The 12,908-nt window shown below is 59.1% G+C and overlaps 1 protein-coding gene across 1 annotated transcript in view; it reads left to right on the top strand.

The window, feature by feature from the left end:
* Positions 1-12,908, top strand: part of bmal1a (basic helix-loop-helix ARNT like 1a) — a 61,971-nt gene that overhangs the window by 32,011 nt on the left and 17,052 nt on the right. Inside the window, exons 9-10 of the mRNA XM_086007542.1 lie at positions 1,975-2,346; positions 11,867-11,955. Of these exons, the coding sequence (XP_085863668.1) occupies positions 1,975-2,346; positions 11,867-11,955 (461 nt within the window). The remainder of the gene's footprint in view (positions 1-1,974; positions 2,347-11,866; positions 11,956-12,908) is intronic.

Genomic DNA, 12,908 nt, shown 5'->3' with positions numbered 1-12,908 from the left:
CTGCCCCGTGTCCCAACTCACACCCAGTCCCATTCACCCATCACCCCCTGTGCTCGCTGACCTACATTGGCCCCTGGTCTGGCAACGCCTCGATTTTAAAATTCTCATCCTTGTTTTCAAATCACTCCGTGGCCCTCGCCCCCTCTCCCTATCTCTGTGACCTCCTCCAGCCCCGCAACCCTCCGATCTCCGCGCTCCTCCAATTCTGGCCGCTTGTGCATCCCCGATTTTAATCGCTCCACTGTTGGTGGCCGTGCCTTCAGCTGCCCAGGCCTAAGCTCTGGAATTCCCTCCCTGATGTTGGTTATGGGATGCATACTTGCCCCAGGACACGGAATAACTCCCCTGCTCTTAGAATCATAGAATGGTTCCAGCACAGAAGGAGGCCATTCGGCCCGTCGAGCCCGTGCTGGCTCTCTGCAGGAGCACTTCAGCTAGTCCCACTCCCCCGCCCTTTCCCCGCAGCCCTGCAAATTTTTCCTTCAGGTAGTTATCCAACCCCCTTTTGAAAGCCACGATTGAATCTGCCTCCACCGCCCTCTCAGGCAGCGCATTCCAGATGATAGCCACTCGCTGCATAAAAAAGTTTTTCCTCATGTCGCCTTTGGTTCTTCTGCCAATCACCTTAAATCTGTGTCCTCTGGTTCTCGACCCTTCTGCCAATGGGAACAGTTTCTCTCTATCTACTCTGTCCAGAACCCTCATGATTTTGAACACCTCTATCAAATCTCCTCTCAATCTTCTCTGCTCCAAGGAGAACAACCCCAGCTTCTCCAGTCTATCCACGTAACTGAAGTCCCTCATCCCTGGAACCATTCTTGTAAATCTTTTCTGCACCCTCTCTAAGGCCTTCACATCCTTCCTAAAGTGCGGTGCCCAGAATTGGACACAATACTCCAGTTGTGGCAGAATCAGTGTTTTATAAAGGTTCATCATAACTTCCTTGTTTTTGTACTCTCTGCCTCTATTTATGAAGCCCAGGATCCCGTTTTCTTTTTTAACCACTTTCTCAACCTGCCCTGCCACCTTCAACGATTTGTGCACATATACCCCAGGTCTCTCTGTTCCTGCACCCCCTTTAGAATTGTACCCTTTAGTTTATATTGTCTCTCCTCATTCTTTTTACCAAAATGTATCACTTTGCACTTTTCTGCGTTAAATTTCATTTGCCACGTGTCCGCCCATTCCACCAGCCTGTCGATGTTCTCTTGAAGTCTATCACTATCCTCCTCACTGTTCACTATACTTCCAAGTTTTGTGTCATCTGCAAATTTTGAAATTGTACCCTGTACAGCCAAGTATAAGTCATTAATATTTGTTAAGAAAAGCCGTGGTCCTAGAACTGGCCCCTGGGGAACACCACTGTATACCTTCCTCCAGTCAGAAAAACAACCGTTCACCACTACTACTTCGATATACAGTAGTGCCGTGGGATGTTTTATGTCCACCTGGGAGGGCCTCGGTTTAACATCTCATCCGAAAGACAGCACCTCCGACAGTGCAGAGCTCCCTCAGTACTGCCCCTCCGACAGTGCAGCGCTCCCTCAGTACTGCCCCTCCGACAGTGCGGCGCTCCCTCAGTACTGCCCCTCCGACAGTGCGGCGCTCCCTCAGTACTGCCCCTCCGACAGTGCGGCAATCCCTCAGTACTGCCCCTCCGACAGTGCGGCACTCCCTCAGTACTGCCCCTCCGACAGTGCGGCAATCCCTCAGTACTGCCCCTCCGACAGTGCGGCACTCCCTCAGTACTGCCCCTCCGACAGTGCAGCAATCCCTCAGTACTGCACTGGGAGTGTCAGCCTGGATGTTTGTATTCAAGTCTCTAGAGCGGGGACTCGAGCCCACGACCTTCTGACTCGGAGGCGAGAGTGCTGCCCACTGAGCCACGGCTGACGTCAAGCTCTATTTTATCACCCAAAGAGTCTAGAATGTTCTGTTGATATCAGCACGATCTAAATACCGTTTAAGATGAAGCGGTGAGCTCCTCTCACAAATGAGCTGGCGGAGGGAGAACGGTACAGACGCATGCAACGCTCGTCCACCGATATTATCAACAGCACGTTCTGCCCTTGGGTGGCTCTGGGTTAAAGGTCTGCAAGAGCTGAGCTACAGACTTCAGATGTGTTTTAAAAAAATTGGAGGAAGTGTTTTGGCATTTACCTCGTCCATCTGTTCTGTGCCCCGTTTGTTTGCAGTATTACAGTGTCGGGACAAGATTACCACCAGCTGCTACAAGTTCCGACTAAAAGATGGTTCCTTCATCACGCTGCGCAGCTACTGGTTCAGCTTCCTGAACCCATGGACCAAGGAGGTGGAATATATTGTTTCCACGAACACTGTTGTTTTGTAAGTTTCTGCTTGTGTCTGTTTTACGGGGGAGGGGCGTGAGGGAGGAGGAGGAGGAGGAGGGTGAGGGAGGAGGAGGAGGAGGAGGGTGAGGGAGGAGGAGGGTGAGGGAGGAGGAGGAGGAGGGTGAGGGAGGAGGAGGGTGAGGGAGGAGGAGGAGGGTGAGGGAGGAGGAGGAGGGTGAGGGAGGAGGAGGAGGGTGAGGGAGGAGGAGGAGGGTGAGGGAGGAGGAGGAGGGTGAGGGAGGGTGAGGGAGGAGGGTGAGGGAGGAGGAGGAGGGTGAGGGAGGAGGAGGAGGGTGAGGGGGGAGGGTGAGGAGGGAGGAGGAGGAGGAGGGGTGAGGGAGGGTGAGGGAGGAGGAGGAGGAGGGTGAGGGAGGAGGAGGGTGAGGGAGGAGGAGAAGGTGGTGAGGGAGGAGGAGGATGAGGGTGAGGGAGGAGGGTGAGGGAGGAGGGTGAGGGAGGAGGGTGAGGGAGGAGGGTGAGGGAGGGGGGTGAGGGTGAGGGAGGAGGAGGGTGAGGGAGGAGGAGGGTGGGGGAGGAGGGTGAGGGAGGGGGAGGAGGGTGGGGAGGAGGGTGAGGGAGGGGAGGAGGGTGGGGGAGGAGGGTGAGGGAGGGGGAGGAGGGTGGGGGAGGAGGGTGAGGGAGGGGGAGGAGGGTGAGGAGGAGGGGGAGGAGGGTGAGGGAGGAGGGGGAGGAGGGTGAGGAGGAGGAGGGTGAGAAGGAGGAGGAGGGTGAGGAGGAGGGTGAGGAGGAGGGTGGGTGAGGAGGAGGGGAGGAGGGTGAGGGTGAGGAGGGGGTGAGGAGGAGGGTGAGGAGGAGGAGGAGGGTGAGGAGGAGGAGGGTGAGGAGGAGGAGGGTGAGGAGGAGGAGGGTGAGGGGGAGGAGGAGGGTGAGGAGGAGGAGGGTGAGGGAGGAGGAGGGTGAGGGAGGAGGAGGGTGAGGGAGGAGGAGAAGGTGGTGAGGGAGGGTGAGGGTGAGGGAGGAGGGTGAGGGAGGAGGGTGAGGGAGGAGGGTGAGGGTGAGGGTGAGGAGGAGGAGGGTGAGGGAGGAGGAGGGTGAGGGAGGAGGAGGGTGGGGGAGGAGGGGGAGGGAGGGGGAGGAGGGTGGGGGAGGAGGGTGAGGGAGGGGGAGGAGGGGGAGGGAGGAGGAGGAGGAGGGTGAGGAGGAGGAGGGTGAGGAGGAGGAGGGTGAGAAGGAGGAGGAGGGTGAGGAGGAGGTTGAGGAGGAGGAGGAGGGGGAGGAGGAGGGGGAGGAGGAGGAGGAGGAGGGTGAGGAGGAGGGAGAGGGAGGAGGAGGGAGAGGGAGGAGGAGGGAGAGGGAGGAGGAGGGAGAGGGAGGAGGAGGGAGAGGGAGGAGGAGGGAGAGGGAGGAGGAGGAGGGTGAGGGAGGAGAGGAGGGTGAGGGAGGAGGAGGAAGAGGAGGGTGAGGTGGGGTGAGGGAGGAGGAGGAGGGTGAGGTGGGGTGAGGGAGGAGGGTGAGGTGGGGTGAGGGAGGAGGGTGAGGTGGGGTGAGGGAGGAGGGTGAGGTGGGGTGAGGGAGGAGGAGGGTGAGGTGGGGTGAGGGAGGAGGAGGAGGGTGAGGGAGGAGGGTGAGGGGTGAGGGAGGAGGAGGGAGGAAGGTGGGGTGAGGGAGGAGGAGGAGGGTGGGGTGAGGGAGGAGGAGGAGGGTGGGGTGAGGGAGGAGGAGGAGGGTGGGGTGAGGGAGGAGGAGGAGGAGGGTGGGGTGAGGGAGGAGGAGGGTGGGGTGAGGGAGGAGGAGGAGGGTGGGGTGAGGGAGGAGGAGGAGGGTGGGGTGAGGGAGGAGGAGGAGGGTGGGGTGAGGGAGGAGGAGGGTGGGGTGAGGGAGGAGGAGGGTGGGGTGAGGGAGGAGGAGGGTGGGGTGAGGGAGGAGGAGGGTGGGGTGAGGGAGGAGGAGGGTGGGGTGAGGGAGGAGGAGGGTGGGGTGAGGGAGGAGGAGGGTGGGGTGAGGGAGGAGGAGGAGGGTGGGGTGAGGGAGGAGGAGGAGGGTGGGGTGAGGGAGGAGGAGGAGGGTGAGGAGGAGGAGGAGGGGGGTGAGGGAGGAGGAGGAGGAGGGTGAGGGAGGAGGAGGAGGAGGGTGAGGGAGGAGGAGGAGGGTGAGGGAGGAGGAGGAGGAGGGTGAGGGAGGAGGAGGAGGAGGGTGAGGGAGGAGGAGGAGGAGGAGGGTGAGGGAGGAGGAGGAGGAGGAGGAGGGTGAGGAGGAGGAGGGTGAGGTGGGGTGAGGGAGAAGGAGGGTGAGGGAGGAGGAGGGTGAGGGAGGAGGAGGAGGGCGGTGAGGGAGGGGGGTGAGGGAGGAGGAGGAGGAGGTTGAGGGAGGAGGGTGAGGGAGGAGGAGGTGGGTGAGGGAGGAGGAGGAGGAAGAGGAGGGTGAGGGGTGAGGGAGGAGGGTGAGGTGGGGTGAGGGAGGAGGAGGTTGAGGTGGGGTGAGGGAGGAGGAGGGTGAGGTGGGGTGAGGGAGGAGGAGGAGGGTGAGGTGAGGGAGGAGGAGGGTGAGGTGGGGTGAGGGAGGAGGAGGAGGAGGAGGGTGGGGTGAGGGAGGAGGAGGAGGAGGAGGGTGGGGTGAGGAGGAGGAGGGTGAGGTGGGGTGAGGGAGGAGGAGGAGGGTGAGGTGGGGTGAGGGAGGAGGAGGAGGGTGAGGTGGGGTGAGGGAGGAAGAGGAGGGTGAGGTGGGGTGAGGGAGGAAGAGGAGGGTGAGGTGGGGTGAGGGAGGAGGAGGAGGAGGGTGGGGTGAGGGAGGAGGAGGAGGAGGAGGGTGGGGTGAGGGAGGAGGAGGAGGGTGAGGAGGAGGAGGAGGGTGAGGAGGAGGAGGAGGAGGAGGGTGAGGGAGGAGGAGGAGGAGGGTGGGGTGAGGGAGGAGGAGGTGGAGGGTGGGGTGAGGGAGGAGGAGGGGGAGGGGGAGGGAGGAGGGTGGAGGGTGAGGGGTGAGGGGGAGGTGAGGGTGGGGGAGGAGGAGGGTGAGGGAGGAGGAGGAGGAGGGTGAGGGAGGAGGAGGGTGAGGGAGGAGGAGGGTGAGGGAGGAGGAGGAGGGTGAGGGAGGAGGAGGAGGGTGAGGGAGGAGGAGGAGGAGGGTGAGGGAGGAGGAGGAGGAGGGTGAGGGAGGAGGAGGAGGGAGGAGGAGGGTGAGGAGGAGGAGGGGGTGAGGGAGGAGGAGGGTGAGGGAGGATGGTGAGGTGGGGTGAGGGAGGAGGAGGAGGGTGAGGTGGGGTGAGGGAGGAGGGTGGGGTGAGGGAGGAGGAGGAGGGTGAGGGAGGAGGAGGGTGAGGTGGGGTGAGGGAGGAGGAGGGTGAGGTGGGGTGAGGGAGGAGGAGGGTGAGGTGGGGTGAGGGAGGAGGAGGAGGGTGAGGTGGGGTGAGGGAGGAGGGTGGGGTGAGGGTGGGGTGAGGGAGGAGGGTGAGGTGGGGTGAGGGAGGAGGAGGGTGAGGTGGGGTGAGGGAGGAGGAGGAGGGTGAGGTGGGGTGAGGGAGGAGGAGGGTGAGGTGGGGTGAGGGAGGAGGAGGAGGGTGAGGTGGGGTGAGGGTGGAGGAGGAGGGTGAGGTGGGGTGAGGGAGGAGGAGGAGGGTGAGCTGGGGTGAGGGAGGAGGAGGAGGGTGGGGTGAGGGAGGAGGAGGAGGGTGAGGTGGGGTGAGGGAGGAGGAGGGTGAGGTGGGGTGAGGGAGGAGGAGGAGGAGGGTGGGGTGAGGGAGGAGGGTGAGGTGGGGTGAGGGAGGAGGAGGAGGAGGGTGAGGTGGGTGAGGTGGGGTGAGGGAGGAGGAGGGTGAGGTGGGGTGAGGGAGGAGGACGGTGAGGTGGGGTGAGGGAGGAGGACGGTGAGGTGGGGTGAGGGAGGAGGAGGGTGAGGTGGGGTGAGGGAGGAGGGTGAGGTGGGGTGAGGGAGGAGGAGGAGGGTGGGGTGAAGGTGGGAGGAGGAGGAGGAGGGTGAGGTGGGGTGAGGGAGGAGGAGGGTGAGGTGGGTGAGGGAGGAGGAGGAGGGTGAGGTGGGTGAGGGAGGAGGAGGAGGGTGAGGTGGGGTGAGGGAGGAGGGTGAGCTGGGGTGAGGGAGGAGGAGGAGGAGGGTGAGGTGGGGTGAGGGAGGAGGAGGAGGGTGAGGGAGGAGGAGGATGAGGTGGGGTGAGGGAGGAGGAGGAGGTGGAGGGTGAGGTGGGGTGAGGGAGGAGGAGGAGGGTGAGGTTGGGTGAGTGAGGAGGAGGGTGAGGTGGGGTGAGGGAGGAGGAGGGTGAGGTGGGGTGAGGGAGGAGGAGGGTGAGGTGGGGTGAGGGAGGAGGAGGTGAGGTGGGTGAGGGAGGAGGGTGGGGTGAGGGAGGAGGAGGTGGGGTGAGGGAGGAGGAGGTGGGGTGAGGGAGGAGGAGGGTGGGTGAGGGAGGAGGAGGGTGGGGTGAGGGAGGAGGAGGGTGAGGTGGGGTGAGGGAGGAGGAGGAGGGTGGGGTGAGGGAGGAGGGTGAGGAGGAGAAGGGTGAGGTGGGGTGAGGGAGGAGGAGGGTGGTGAGGTGGGGTGAGGGAGGAGGAGGAGGAGGGTGAGGTGGGGTGAGGGAGGAGGAGGGTGGGTGAGTCGGGAGGTGAGGTGAGGTTGGCTGAGGAGGCTTCGGAGGCTGAGGGTGAGGGAGAGGAGGAGGAGGTTGAGCTTGATTTTAGCTTTCTTCGTCGTTATCTTATTTTATCTTTCTTCTGCGAGGGTGAGGTGGGCGTGAGCGAGGAGGAGGTTGAGCTGATTTTTGTTGCTTGCTTCGGCGTGCGCGAGGTGGGTGTCGGAGGAGGAGGGTGAGGTGATCTATTGAACCTTTCTCAGACGTGGCGGTGAATGGACAGAGAAAATGCAGATCTCGCCTTCGCCTTTCAACATTGTGACTGTTCCAACGCTCTTCTGGTCAGCTTCCCATCATCCACCCTCCATAAACTTGAGCTCATCCAAGACTCTGTGCCCCGTGTCCTAACTCACACCCAGTCCCGTTCACCCATCACCCCCTGTGCTCACTGCCCCGTGTCCTGACTCACACCCAGTCCCGTTCACCCATCACCCCGTGCTCACTGCCCCGTGTCCTAACTCACACCAGTCCCGTTCACCCATCACCCCCTGTGCTCACTGCCCCGTGTCCTAACTCACACCCAGTCCCATTCACCCATCACCCCCTGTGCTCACTGCCTCGTGTCCTAACTCACCCCCAGTCCCGTTCACCCATCACCCCCTGTGCTCACTGCCCCGTGGCCCAACTCACACCCAGTCCCGTTCACCCATCACCCCCTGTGCTCACTGCCCTGTGTCCTAACTCACACCCAGTCCCGTTCACCCATCACCCCCTGCGCTCACTGCCCCGTGTCCTAACTCACACCCAGTCCCGTTCACCCATCACCCCCTGCGCTCACTGCCCCGTGTCCTAACTCACCCCCAGTCCCGTTCACCCATCACCCCCTGTGCTCACTGCCCCGTGTCCTAACTCGCACCCAGTCCCGTTCACCCATCACCCCTGTACTCACTGTCCCGTGTCCTAACTCGCACCCAGTCCCGTTCACCCATCACCCCGTGCTCACTGCCCCGTGTCCTAACTCGCACCCAGTCCCATTCACCCATCACCCCCTGTGCTCACTGCCTCGTGTCCTAACTCGCACCCAGTCCCGTTCACCCATCACCCCCTGTGCTCACTGCCCCGTGTCCTAACTCGCACCCAGTCCCGTTCACCCATCACCCCCTGTGCTCACTGCCCCGTGTCCTAACTCACACCCAGTCCCGTTCACCCATCACCCCCTGTGCTCACTGCCCCGTGTCCTAACTCACACCCAGTCCCGTTCACCCATCACCCCCTGTGCTCACTGCCCCGTGTCCTAACTCACACCCAGTCCCGTTCACCCATCACCCCCTGTGCTCACTGCCCCGTGTCCTAACTCACACCCAGTCCCGTTAACCCATCAGCCCCTGTGCTCACTGCCCCGTGTCCTAACTCACACCCAGTCCCGTTCACCCATCACCCCCTGTGCTCACTGCCCCGTGTCCTAACTCACACCCAGTCCCGTTCACCCATCACCCCCTGTGCTCACTGCCCCGTGTCCTAACTCACACCCAGTCCCGTTCACCCATCACCCCCTGTGCTCACTGCCCCGTGTCCTAACTCACACCCAGTCCTGTTCGCCCATCACCCCCTGTGCTCGCTGACCTACATCGGCTCCCGGTTAAGCAACGCCTCGATTTCAAAATTCTCATCCTTGGTTTCAAATCCCTCCGTGGCCTCCTTGCCCCTCCCTATCTCTGCAATCTCCTCCAGCCCCACAACCTTCCCGAGATATCTGCGCTCCTCCAATTCTGCCCTCCTGAGCATCCCTGATTATAAATCGCTCAACCTTTGGCGGCCGTGCCTTCAGCTGCCTGGGCCCCAAGCTCTGGAATTCCCTCCCTAAACCCCTCTCCCTCTCTCTCCTCCTTTAAGACGCTCCTTAAAACCTACCTCTGTGACCAAGCTTTTGGTCACCTGTCCTAATATCTCCTTATGTGGATCGGTGTCAAATTTTTTGTCTTAAAATACTCCTGTGCAGCGCCTTGGGACGTTTTACTACGTTAAAGGCGCTATATAAATACAAGTTGCTGTTGTTGTTGGGACCGCCCCCCCAGTAACCTCCGGCAATACGTGGCGCACTCCTGGGCAATGTTCACTTTAAGCTGCGCGTTTGGGCAGAGCCCTGGAGCTCCCGCGCAGCCGGCTCACCGGCTTTCGAACGGGGAGAAACCGTGCATGCGCGGAATTGTGAATGAGCCGCGCGGAAACGAAAGGGAGCGTTGCTCCCGGGCACCCAGGTATTGAGGTACTCCAGGCCTCCCCCTCTGTAAATATTCACGTTGCTCCCACGGACCCACTGTTGATACTAACGGTCCTGGGACCTCCTGCTTTAGGGACATGGGACTTGCGAGGCGAGAATAAGACCCGGGTCCCGCTAGTTCGCCCCCTCCCATCCTGGGAGTCGCACGATCCATCGATAGTGGGAGTTGTTGACCAATCACAGCGATCAATCTCAATCAGTGAGTCTACAACAGACCCAGACACGAGGCGAGGAAAACCCCCAGTGGTGGAGAGCTTTGGGAACCAGAGGTCCAAGGTCACCTCTTCCTCCCGAGCTCACTGCACTCACCACACGTCATGTCTCACATTACTCAGATGCTGCGTCCCAAAATGTTCAAATATTTGACACTCTTTCAGGAATCTCCTGCCAGTATTGACACACTCCCAAGGAATCCCTGCAAATAATTCCCGGAGAGACGTTCTCCAAAATGTAACGCATTCCAGGGATCCGCTGCCTTAATAGGAACATAGGAGGAGGCCATTCAGCCCCTCGAGCCTGTTGTTCCGCCATTCAATGAGATTGTGGCTGATCTGTATCTTACCCCCATTTACCCGCCTTGGCCCCATATCCTTCGATACCCTTACCCAACAAAAATCTGTCGATCTCCGTCTTGAAATCTCCGATTGACCCCCCAGCCTTTTCGGGGGGAGTTTTCCAGATTTCCACCCCCCTTTGTGTGGAAAAAATGTAACCTGGCTTCACTCCTAAATGATTGAAGAATGTGTCCCCTTGTTTTTGATCGCTCTGCCAGCACTAACAGTTTCTCTGTATCTGCTCTATCAGATCCCTTTATCATTTTAAACACCTCAATTAAATCGCCGCTCAATCTCCGATACTCCAGGGAATACAAGCCAAGTATGATTTTTTTTCTCCTGTGCGCTCCGGGAAAATCCTGGAGAGTTGACGACCTGTCATTTTGATGCGTAGAATTACCAAGAATGTACAGCACAGGAACAGGCCACTCGGCCCAACTGCTCCGTGCTGGTGTTTCTGCTCCACACCAGCCTCCTCCCACCCCTCTTCATCTCACCCCATCAACATATCCCTCTATTCCTTTCTCCCTCATGTGTTTATCCAGCTTCCCCTTAAATGCATCTCTGCTATTCACCTCAACCACTCCCTGTGGTAGCGAGTTATACATTCTAAGCACTCTCTGGGTAAAGAAGTTTCTCCTGAATTCCCTATTGGATTTATTAGTGACTATATTATATTTATGGACCCTAGTTCTGGTCACCCCACAAGTGGAAACATCTCTACGTCTACCCGATCAAACCCTTTCATAATCTTAAAGACCTCGATCAGGTCACCGCTCAGTCTTCCCTTTTGTAGAGAAAGGAGCCCTGGCCTGTTCAATCTTTCCTGATAGTCATAACCTCCTCAGTTCTGGTATCATTCCTATTAGGTCACCTCTTCACCTTCTCTGTTCCAAGGAGAACAGGCCTTACTTTTCTAACCTCCCCTCATAACTGAAGTCCCTCATCCCTGGTAACATCCTGGGAAACCTCCTCCGCACCCTTTCTAAGGCCTTGACATCTTTCCTGAAGTGTGGGGCCCAGAATTGTCCACAATACTCCAGCTGAGGCCTAACCAGTGATTTATAAAGTTCCGGCATGATCTCTTTGCTTTTATATCCTACTAGCTGGGGGGGCCCGGCGTTGCCAAGGCTTTTTTGTAAAACGGCAGTTTACAGGGCCGCGCGGTTGACGGCCGGCCGCTGCCGCTCCCCTGCTCTGTCTCTCGGGCCGAGCGGTTGTCAGGCCCGGCCCGGCCCGAGTGACCCCAACTCACCTCCCGCTCCGGCGGGCCGCCGCAGCTGCCCCGCTCGCTGTTGAGTAAAAGCAGTGAAAAAAATGGTGGCTACGTTTCGGGAGGCTGCAGGATTAGGTCCCGCCCACACACGAAATGAAACGCCCCCCCGTGATGCACCGATTGGTCAACCATCACGTCACTGAACTGTAGGATTGGTCAACCATCACGTCACTCAACGCTAATGAGCAGTAGGATTGGTCAACCGCTAATGAGCGGATTTTTGAACGTTTTTTGTATACTGTCCGAACAATTTTTGTCTGACCAAAAAGTAAATACGCCTATGAGACTCCCCTAATCATAAGCTTTCTTTTGATATAACATATGTGTAGGTACGCTCTATAACTTTTGAGTGTATAGCGGACGGACGGACGGGCGGGCGAGCGGGCGGATCCTTTTTTATATATATATATATAGATAGATAGATGCCTCTATTTATAAACCCAAATAACCCATATGCTTTTTTTAACCACCTTATCAACTTGGCCTGCCAGCTTTAAGTTATGCCACTTTCACACTGCCCCAGAGGAAGTGATTGAATTAAAAAAAAAAAATCATTCATGGGATGTCCCACATTGCTATTTTGCCCTTGAGAAGGTGGCTGTGAGCTGTTTTGCTCGTGCTTTGATACAACTGAGTGGCTTGCTAGGCCATTTCAGAGGGCAGAACACATTGCAGTGGGTCTGGAGTCACACATCGGCCAGACCGGGTAAGGGCAGCAGATTTCCTTCCCTAAAGGACATTAGTGAACCAGATGGGTTTGAACTCCGATCTCCGAATCATTAGTCCAGGCCTCTGGATTACTAGTCCAGTAACATCACCACTATGCTACCGTACCCATACCAATTGCAGACTGCTGTCTTATAATTTCAGTGCCAGCTCTCTGGACAGAGGGGATTCTGCCACTCTGTCTCTCGCAGGCTCTCCTCCAAACATGGATGGCGCGTTACAGACCGGAGAAGGTATGCAGCGGGTGTTAATTTTTTTAAAAAAATGTGTGGGAATTTTGTTTTAATTGCAGAAGGGATTGAGGTCTGAAATGTCAACGGACTCCTGTTCTCCCACAGATGCTGCCTGACCTGCTGAGTGTGTCCAGCTTTTTTCTCTTTTAAGGTCATGGGTTCAAGTCCCACTGCAGAGACTTGATAATCCCATAATCCAGGCTGACACTCCAGCACAGTGTCGGAGGGGCAGTACTGAGGGAGCGCCGCACTGTCGGAGGGGCAGTACTGAGGGAGCGCTGCACTGTTGGAGGGGCAGTACTGAGGGAGCGCTGCACTGTCGGAGGGGCAGTAGTGCGGCGCTCCCTCAGTATCGGGGGGCAGCACTGAGGGAGCGCTGCACTGTCGGAGGGGCAGTACTGAGGGAGCGCCGCACTGTCGGAGGGGCAGTACTGAGGGAGCGCTGCACTGTCGGAGGGGCAGTACTGAGGGAGCGCTGCACTGTCGGAGGGGCAGTACTGAGGGAGCGCTGCACTGTCGGAGGGGCAGTACTGAGGGAGCGCTGCACTGTCGGAGGGGCAGTACTGAGGGAGCGCTGCACTGTCGGAGGGGCAGTACTGAGGGAGCGCTGCACTGTCGGAGGGGCAGTACTGAGGGAGCGCTGCACTGTCGGAGGGGCAGTACTGAGGGAGCGCTGCACTTTCTGGAGGGCAGTACTGAGGGAGTGCCGCACTGTCGGAGGGGCAGTACTGAGGGAGCGCTGCACTGTCGGAGGGGCAGTACTGAGGGAGCGCTGCACTGTCGGAGGGGCAGTACTGAGGGAGCGCCGCACTGTCGGAGGGGCAGTACTGAGGGAGCGCCGCACTGTCGGAGGGGCAGTACTGAGGGAGCGCTGCACTGTCGGAGGGGCAGTACTGAGGGAGCGCTGCACTTTCTGGAGGGCAGTACTGAGGGAGTGCCACACTGTCGGAGGG

Source organism: Somniosus microcephalus, chromosome 15 (genome assembly GCF_052327205.1).
Source record: "Somniosus microcephalus isolate GS21.2 chromosome 15, FLI_Smic_1.0, whole genome shotgun sequence".
Lineage (NCBI taxonomy): Eukaryota > Metazoa > Chordata > Chondrichthyes > Squaliformes > Somniosidae > Somniosus > Somniosus microcephalus.
Note: the sequence above shows the minus strand (reverse complement) of the source record. Positions and strands in the feature narration are given on the sequence as shown.